This window comes from Lygodium microphyllum, chromosome 13 (assembly GCF_053477565.2).
Source record: "Lygodium microphyllum isolate KBCC chromosome 13, Lygodium_microphyllum_v1.1.10, whole genome shotgun sequence".
Taxonomy (NCBI): domain Eukaryota; kingdom Viridiplantae; phylum Streptophyta; class Polypodiopsida; order Schizaeales; family Lygodiaceae; genus Lygodium; species Lygodium microphyllum.
Genome location: NC_141147.1, coordinates 23,305,388 through 23,315,444, shown reverse-complemented (window position 1 = coordinate 23,315,444; position 10,057 = coordinate 23,305,388). Strand labels below are relative to the sequence as shown.

General features: G+C 45.5%; 1 protein-coding gene across 1 annotated transcript; it reads left to right on the top strand.

Annotated features, from left to right (window-relative positions):
* Positions 1-7,795: 7,795 nt before the first annotated feature.
* Positions 7,796-9,678, top strand: LOC148026419 (uncharacterized). The gene has a single exon (XM_087690303.1). The coding sequence runs from the start codon at positions 7,855-7,857 to the stop codon at positions 9,676-9,678; it is 1,824 nt and encodes a 607-aa protein (XP_087546429.1). The 5' UTR covers positions 7,796-7,854.
* Positions 9,679-10,057: the final 379 nt, after the last annotated feature.

Genomic DNA, 10,057 nt, shown 5'->3' with positions numbered 1-10,057 from the left:
TATGAAAAGAAAAGTCCAGCGAGTCACATGTATTGGCTGAAGCAGCTTATGGATTTGTGTATGAAGGAGAATGTGACTATGTCTGCTCACTTGAGCCAGTTCCATGCTATACTCAAGAACTTGACTTCGCTGGACATCACTTTTGCAGAGGATGTCACTCCTCTTTTCTTGCTTGGTACTCTTAATGAGTCATGGGATGTATTCCGCACTGCATTATGTGCCTCTACTGCTACCTTGAAATTATCTAATATTGAGAGTGCTCTTCTGCAGGAAGAGGTTAACTGTAAGAATTTGAATGCCTCTCGTGTGTCTCATGCTATGACAGTTAGAGGCAAGAATGATGGATATGGAAAGCATGGCAGTGGTAGTGGCCGTGGATGGAATTCTCAGAAATCTTGGTCCAAGTCTCGTGGGAAGTCACGTAGCAAATCCCGTGGAAAGAATGCACATGTTACTTGTCACCATTGTGGAAAAAAGGGCCATATTAGGTCACAATGCCATGAATTGTGCAATGAAAGGTGCAAAGATAAGGGGAAAGACAAAGTGCAGGATAAGTCTTCTGATCACAGCATAGTACTTGCAAAGTCCAGTGTTAAAATTAAAGAGATCAATGTTATCCAGCCTAAGAATGTTGATGATGATGATTATATCGTAATAGCTTCTTCTAGTGCTTTGCAGATGATAGAGATACACTCTATGTATGCACAGTGTTGACTCTTGGACTCAGGTGCGTCCTTTCATGTGACACCTTGCCGAGAGTGGTTTCATTCATACCGTACTATTTCGGGTTCTGTGCGCTTGGGTGATGACAGCTCTCTTAATATTGTAGGCATTGGTAATGATAGATTGTAGTTGTCAAGATTGTGGGAGAGAAGGAAGGAGTCTCACTTGTAGCTTTCTCACTTACACAATGGGGGAATACACACACAGGTGGAGGCTGAAAAACAGTTTTCCTCTTCTTAGTTGTGTAAGCCAAAAAATAACTCAAGTACAAAGAAATAGAAGAACCCTATATATGGGTTTCAAACCAAACTCAACTAACTAAGGTGGCATACTAACTGAGCCACGAACTAGTAGATAAGGATAGCTGTCATCTAGCTATTATTCATGGGCGGTGTACCAACCGCATATGCAGCTAACAAGTCAGTGACATAAATGCACAACAGTCACCCTGGCATATCACGAGTGGAGCTCGATATCTCAATAGCAGTTTTCTTCTAGCAGCAGTTTTATTATGCAGGATGTACGTCATGTACCTGCTTTGACACGTAGTCTCATGTCAGCTGGACAGCTTGATGACACAAGATATCATATATGTTTTGGAGACTCTGCATGGAAGATCACTCGTGGCAGACTTGTGATTGTGAAAGGTGCCAAGGCTGGTAGTCTCTACCCCTTGATTGTATCAGCTTCTTCCCTTGATCATGTTTTGTCTGTGGGTTCTATCCCACATGTATCTCTTTGGCATGCCCATTTTGGGCCATATGTCTTTGAAGGGAATGAAAATGCTTTCTGGTTTGCAGTACTTACCACCCCTTGATTATGCATGTTTTGATTCATGTGAGCATTGTCTGTATGGCAGGCAAACTAGGTCTACACATAAGAAGTCTGGTAGGCCACACATGAGTGAGCCCTTGGCATTGGTACATTCGGATGTTTGTGGGCCCATGCCTTGTCAGTCTATGGGTGGTGCAAAGTATTTTGTTACGTACATAGATGATTTTTCATGGAAAGTTTGGGCTTATCCCATTAAGTTGAAATCCGATGTCTTGGCTATGTTTTAGAGATGGCTTGCATTGGTTGAGAACCAGTCTGGGTATAGGCTAAAATGCCTAAGGACAGATAATGGGGGTGAGTATGTCTCACGTGCTTTTGAGTAGTTATGTGATGAGAGGGGTATTAAGCGTCAGTTAACCACCCCCTACACCCCCCCAGAATGGTTTGGCTGAGCGGATGAATAGAACCATCCAGGAGCGTGTACGCAGTATGCTTAGCCATGTAGGCCTACCACAGAGCTTTTGGGCTGAGGCAGTTAGTACAATTGTGTATGTCATAAACAGATCACCCTCTAGTGGTTTGGATTTCCAGGTTGGAGAGGAGGTATGGACTAGAAAACCTCCCTCTTATGCACATCTCCGTGTCTTTGGATGTGAGGAATTTTTCCATATGCCCAGGGACAAGAAAAATAAGCTGGATCCCAAGAGTGTCAATTGCATTTTCCTTGGTTATGGGGATGCAAGCGAGATGGGTTATCATCTCTGGGATCTGCAAGTGCGGAAAGTCATCCACAGTCATGATGTAGTCTTCCATGAAGACAAAATGCATAGGCAGCCTGAGAGAGTTGTTGAGATCCGCAGGGTCATATTTCAGGAGGAGCCGAGAGCTCCCGCACAGCCAGTTGGACAGCCTGCAGCTGTAGCAAATGCTCATGGTTAGGGTGTTGAACAGGCAGCTGGACAAGCAGTAGAGCCTACCGTGAGACGGTCTACTAGAGACAGACATCCACCTGATAGATTTCAGCCCTCGATGCATTATGTCTTGGTTACAGATGCAGAAGAGCCTTTCACTTATAATGAGGCTATGTGCAGGGGTGACAATCACTCTTGGGAGAGGGCTATGCAGTCTGAGATAGACTCCTTGCATAAGAATGAAACTTGGGATTTGGTTTCTTTGCCTATGGGCAAGAAGGCTTTGCCATGCAAGTGGGTGTACAAGCTGAAAAGTACCCCTGGACACCCCAAGCCGGCATACAAGGCTAGATTGGTAGCAAAGGGTTTTAAGTAGGAACATGGTGTGGACTTTGATGAGGTCTTTTCTCCTATGGTTAATATGACCACCCTACGCTTAGTCTTGGCTTTGGTTGCTCAGCTTGACTTGGATTTATACCAGATGGATGTCAAGACGGCTTTCTTACATGGGGACTTGCATGATGAGATTTATATGGAGCAGCCTAAGGACTTTGCAGAACCTGGCAGGGAGCACCTAGTGTGCAAATTGAAGAAAAGTCTTTATGGCTTGAAACAGGCACCTAGGGAGTGGTATAAGTTTGATGTCTTTATGCAATCACATGGCTATAGCAGGAGTGCTATGGATCCCTGTCTTTACACGAAGAAAGCTCGTGATGGTTCTTTATTGATTTTGGTACTCTATGTGGATGATGTGCTAATAGCAAGGAAAGCTCATGATGAGCTAGATGCTCTTAAGGCTCAGGTCAAGAAGAGCTTTGAGATGAAAGATCTGGGACAGGCCACTCACATACTTGGTATATGCATTAGATGCGACAGGCATCAGGGACTCCTCTACTTGTCACAGAGGGAGTACATTCATAAAGTCCTTGAGCGCTTCCGCATGCAGGACGTAAAGCCTATTGGCTGTCCATTGCCTTCTTATGTGAAAGTATCACAAGCTGATTGTCCACAGACAGATGCCGAGATGGCCAAGAATCCCTATGCATCCACTGTGGGCAGTCTTATGTATGCCATAATAGCCACTCGTCCAGATATTGCCTTTGCAATTGGTGTTGTGGCACACTATATGGCTATACCTAGCAAGAAGCATTGGGATGCTGTGATGAAAGGTATCATGAGGTACCTGAAGGGTACTGCAGATATGTGCATATGCTATGGCAGCCAGGATATAGGAGTCATGGGGTACACTGGCTCTGATTATGCACGACATGAAAATAGTAGGAAGTCCACTTCCAGCTCTGTATTCACCTATGCTAGAGGTGCTGTTTCTTGGATGTCCACGGTACAGAAATGCACGGCCCTTTCTACTACGGAGGCCAAGTATGTTGCAGTCTCAATGAGGCTTGCAAGAAGGCCATTTGGTTGGGTCCTTTAGTTTCTGACCTTGGTATTGATGCTATTCCTATACTGCATTCAGATTCTATGAGTGCTATTCAGTTAGCCAAGAATCCGGTCTTCAATGCGAAGACAAAGCACATTGAGGTGAGGTATCACTTCATACGTGGAGTCGTTGAGGACAAGTCTATTGATCTTATCAAGACCTCGAGCTGACCAAAATCCTGTAGATCTGTTGCTCACGAAAAGCCTCTCTACAGAGTGCTTTGCCTTCCTCAAGAGGTTGATGGGCGTGGGATGAGATTATGTCTTTCCTCATCCTGTTGTACATGTGTACATGTTGTACTATCTTTTTTCTTTTTCTTTTCACTCCTCACTGGAGCAGATTCGCCTTTAAGTGGGAGATTGTTGGGGGTAAAGGCGCCTCTGCCTAGCCGCCCGTATATTACTACACTGACAGTCACCGCCAGTGCACACTGCAGGTGGCGAGCACCCGTCACTGTCACTTTATTCTTTATTCTTTTAGTGACAGTTTGAATAAAGGAAGGCCCGGTCACACATTGTGACTATTGGAGTTTCCATTTCTAGTCTCTCCCTTTCTTGCTCTTGCTCTCCCACCATAGCTCTTGAGTCCAACCTTCAATCTGTTGCTCCCTTTCACCCATTCCATTCAACATAAATGGAATTACTCACCATAGCAAAGTTGATCCAGAGTTACGTACTTCACATCAACCATGCACAATATCTGCATGTTACAAAAACATATCACTTCAATGAAAATTGAAATAACTAATTATTCATATGAATTCTAGTAACAAAAAAGATAAAAAATATATCTATAAAATAGAATATCTAAATTTCTTTCTATTGATTATTGCTAGAACAATTGATTCTAAAGTCATGATCATCAAAACATATTGAATAGAAGATGGAATCTATGCTCTACTCTATGTTGATTGCTGCAACAACAACTAATTCTAAAGTTAGAACCAACATCAACCCTATTGTAAAAATAGAAAAAAAGAGAATAGGCACATGTGCGTACGTGTGTGCACATGAGCGCGCATGCGCGCGTACGCACACACACACACACACATGCACACACACACCCACAAGCACATATGCAATCTTGCCCAAAATAATCCTTTCAAGAAGACAATAGCAATAGTTAGAACCTACATGAAGCTCTATTGGAAAAATTTGTAGAAAAGAGAAAACACACACACACACACACACACAAAAAGAGAAACCACAACAAAAAAAAAAAAAACAGAGAGATGAGCACCTATGCCTCTTGCCCAAAATAATCTCTACAAGACGACAACAGGACTTAGAACCAATATCAAACTCCAATTCCTAAATAGCAGAAAAGAGAAATGAGATATATATATATGAATGAGCACATGTGCCTCTTGCCTTAAATAATATGTATAAGAAAGTATCATAAAGAATTAGAATCGACATCAAATCCTACTAAAAAACAACAAAACAGAGAAATCATAGAGAGAGATGGGCACCTATGTTTTGCCCAAATTCTACACCTATATGGAGAGGAAATTGTAGAGGGAAGTGGAAGAATTAAAACCCAATTCGCTCGTACTACAAAGCTTCAACAGCCACAAAAATTCATTGGAATGGAGAAGAGAAGGAAAGGAGTCCGATATTCAAGCTCTAGGTTAAACTAATTTTGTGGGAGGAAGAAAAAGTGAAATTGAAAAATGGACAAAAAAGGGGAGGGGGGAGTATGAGAATAGAGTAACTCAAAAATTGTGCACTATTCATTCCCCTTCCTTTTTTAATCCTCCACTACCCTTTTTTTAAAATTAAAAAGTAGAGATTTGGAGAGAGAAGATTCACCCTCCATCAATGTCAACATTCTACCTTCCAATTGGATAATCCAAAAGGCCCACCTTTTAAACTATAATATTTGTAAGGGCCCAAAGAGAGTCCATTTTTTCTCTAGTGAATGAATGAGTTGCCATCTTACTTGTGCCATGTTGATGAGTTTAGTGACATACATAATGTGATAAAATAATATAATTGGTTTGGATAGCTAGAAGATTTTTGCAATCATTTAAGGATCGTGATCTATACCATTTGCTTAAGAAATTGTTGAATGAGTAGACAGATCAAAGTGAGAAATCGTCAAGCATGATGTTATCCATAGGGACTCTTCCAAGGGCAAGGCCCCTAATGGTGCTGATGAAGCTAACATGAAAGTATTACAAGAGATGCTAGGTCTTACAAAAGAAATACCCATAGTAGTAGCATTCAATTTAGACTTTAGTCCCTTGTAAATAAGTGTTCTAAGGCCATAAGCTCCATACATTAGCACATTGAGGAGGATGGAGGATATGTTACTTGTTCAACTATTAGCATATAAACTCGAGGGGTTCACTATATATAAACCCTCTAATCACGTGTGTTCAAGGCTTATTTAAAAATATCCATATCTATGGATTTTTTACACACCCCTTTTCTATCCAATCTGTGAGTAACCCCTTTATATGTTATCCTTTTGTGTGGAAAAAACATGTAAAAATGGTATTGTTAAAATCCCCTATTTGGAACCTATGTGACATACACACATATTTCTGAGTGGTCCCCCCCAAACATATAAAGAAACCATAATTAAGCCACATACCAAAGTGAGCTTCTAAAGCAACTCCAATAGGCACATAATAAATTTATATTGATTTTACGAAGCTAAATAGGGAGGCATTATGGATTTTGATGCTCGTTGAATAACATTAATGCTTTCATGTAATCTCAACTTTCCTATTCAAGCCTAACATATATTGTTGTGTTGTTGCAATGTCTCATGTCCTTAAATGTTAGCATGATTCACTCTGTTTTCATAGCAATTCATGGAGAATTTGACACACCAAAGTGATATTTTGGCCCAAAGGCAATGGAGCTAATAGAGTCACTAAAAGAAGAAACCTCTTAAAGGCTTTCAATGGAAAACAAAGTCATGAAGCAAATGAATGGCAAGCTTTTGGGGTCAATGTTGGAGATTATCTTGACAAAAGACATATCCATGAGAAGGTATGGACCGAATATGAATGTGTTAGAAAATGTCCTAGGCTAGTACTAGGGTAAATGGGCCAATAAAGTAATGCCCCCCCAAAAAAAACACATCCCACCCCAATTGAGTGGCAATTTTGTATTTTTTTTTTTTAATGCTCTTTTAGTCACTTAACATTATGATATGAATTTTTAAAAATTATAGATGAGGTTAATGAAAGTCAAACAACCGAGCCATGTAAATATTTTTTTCATATCTTAAGATTACATATAAGATTACTACAAGTCAAACAATCGTGCCAAGTAAGTTTACTTCATATTTTAGGATTTTGTAAAACCTTAAAGAAGCGCATCCTTGAGTGTCACTCTATTGACCCACTCTTTTATAAACCCTTCATTTATAACCGGATCCAAAAAACATCAAAATGACTCGATATTTTTAATTTAAACTCTATATGATATGAACAGTTTAATTATTAAAAAACATTTAACAAACTCAGTTGGAAGAAAAAATTTACAATGGAAGACTGTTAAAAGACACTGTAATGACCCCTTTACGCTAAGCAGCAGTAGAGCAATTTAGAAGGAGCTAAACGACAAAATTGGACCGTGGTGTGACGGAAGCTGGGGAGGTGGAACTCGTCTACCAAGACGATCTGAAGCTCGGTCAGGACTCAGCAGTCAGCAGGCCGGCCGGGCTTGCTAGTGCTCGCCAAGGCGAACTTGAGAAGGTTCGGTCTGGAGATGCCACTGATCGTGGGCTGACTGGGCCGTGGCAAAGTCGACTCGCAGGCTTTTCTTCTGTAGTTTGACAAATTGCAATCAAAGACTTTACGTGGTGTGAGAATCGAAGGTCTTTCCTGATCAGACCTCGTCAGACAGGGAAATGCCGTCCCAACACTCGATATGATAAATGGCGGGGCGTATTCTTCTTGCATAAACATTACCAACCCGCCTGTCGTCTTACTATTAGCTTCTTTGCCTCCTCCTCCTCCTCCTCCTCCTGCTGCATAGGATACCATTGATGATGGCTTCCCACGTTCACCGCGTTATAATTACCTGTAGCCCTCGCAACTCTACTCCTGTCGCTTCCTTGATATTCTCGATCGCCCTCAGCATGCTCATCATACAGCACTGCGTAACCGGCACCTCGGTGGCCGCAGCTGCCTGCGTGGCGCAGGACCGGGCGGCTCTTCTGGCCGTCAAGGGGGCCGTGGCCAAGGACCCGTCTCAGAAGCTGGCGGCGTGGACGGCGTCCATGTCCGACTGCTGCTCCTGGGAGGGCGTCACCTGCGAGGCCAGCAGCGGCCGCGTGGTGCAGCTGGACCTCTCGGGGGGCAGGCTGCAGGGGGTGCTGTCGCCCCTGCTGGGCTCCCTGTCGGAGCTGCAGCTGCTCAAGCTGCAGGAGAACAGCTTCCAGGGTAGCATCCCTCCGTCTCTGGGCAAGCTCACCAAGCTCCAGCAGCTGTCGCTAGCCAACATGATGACCGACAGCGGCAGCGGGGGGGGCCTCACGGGAGCCATCCCGGAGTCCTTGGGGCAGCTCAGCGGCCTCCGGGAGCTCGACCTGTCCTACAACGCGCTCTCGGGTGGCATCCCGGAGTCCTTCGACCAGTTGACCAGCCTCCGGGTGCTCGACCTGTCCCACAACATGCTCAGCGGCCCGCTGCCCAGCGCCATCGGGGGCATGGCCAGCCTGCAGCACATCCGCATCGCCAACAACCTCATCAGCGGGTCCATCCCGCCCTCCTTCGGCCTCCTCTCCAACCTCTTCACCGCCGACCTGGCCCTCAACAACCTCTCGGGCGTGGTCCCGGCCGCCTTCACCACCAACCTCACCAACCTCTTCGTCCTGTACCTGGACCACAACGCAATCGGGGGCCTGCCCGAGGACATGAGCAACCTCCACAGCCTGCAGGTCGTGCGCCTGGACGGCAACCCGCTGGGCGACATCAGCAGCGCCTCGTCGGCGGCCATATCGGGCCTCTCCACCCTGCCCAAGCTCCGAGAGCTCCACCTCAGCTCCTGCGGCCTGTCGGGTCCCTTCCCGCAGTGGGTGGCCAACCTCAAGAAGCTTCAGGGAGCCGACGACAACTCCAACGAGGTCACTCCTCTCATCGACCTCTCACACAACGCCCTCACAGGCACCATCCCGCCCGAGCTCGGCTCCATCGCCAACCTGCAGAGCCTGAATCTCTCATACAACGCCCTAACGGGGGTCATCCCATCCGAGCTCGGCTCCCTCGCCAACCTGCAGAGCCTGGACCTCTCATACAACAACCTCTCCGGGGCCATCCCAGCCGAGCTCGGCTCCCACCCCAACCTGCAGAGCCTGGACCTCTCATACAACGCCCTAACGGGGGTCATCCCATCCGAGCTCGGCTCCCTCGCCAACCTGCAGAGCCTGGACCTCTCATACAACAACCTCTTCGGGGCCATCCCAGCCGAGCTCGGCTCCCACGCCAACCGGCTGCAGAGCCTGGATCTCTCATACAACGCCCTAACGGGGGTCATCCCAGCCGAGCTCGGCTCCCTCGCCAACCTGCAGAGCCTGGACCTCTCCTACAACAACCTCTCCGGGGCCATCCCGACAGAGCTGGCCAATCTCAGTACCTCCCTCCGCTTCCTGTCGCTGCAGGACAACCAACTGTCCGGCAACATCCCTGTCGCCTTCGCGACGCACCTCCAAGGCCTGGCCTCCTTCAACGTCTCCTACAATCAGCTGGCCGGTCGCATCCCACCGCAGCAGCCCTTCACCACCTTCCCTGTGTCCTCCTACCGCCCTGGCAATCCTGCCCTCTGCGGAACCCCGCTCCCCGCATGTACCAGGTGGCGCCTAATGCGCTAGCAGTACACAGCATAGTGTTAAAAGTACATCCTCCTTCGAAGTAAATCCATTATCCATTCCGCATTAATCCAGTACTGCACAAGATCGTGAGATGAAAGCCCATTGCCAAAACAAAACCACATCGGGCAAGATTCCATTGTCAAGCCTCTCTCTCCTAAAGCCATCCTAAAAAACTATCCCTATCGGGCCTAAAATTTGAAGGTTGCAACACCCTTCAAAGGGGGTTTTGCCCTTTTAGAGAAGGTTGATACATATATTACCTTTCAAAAGAAAGGTAAGAATTTTAGAAAAATAATTATATGCCCTTCCAAACTCTTTAAAAAGAAAAGGAGAGGTCCTCTAAGACCTTCTATTTCAACTAGGCCATTAGCATTTAGTT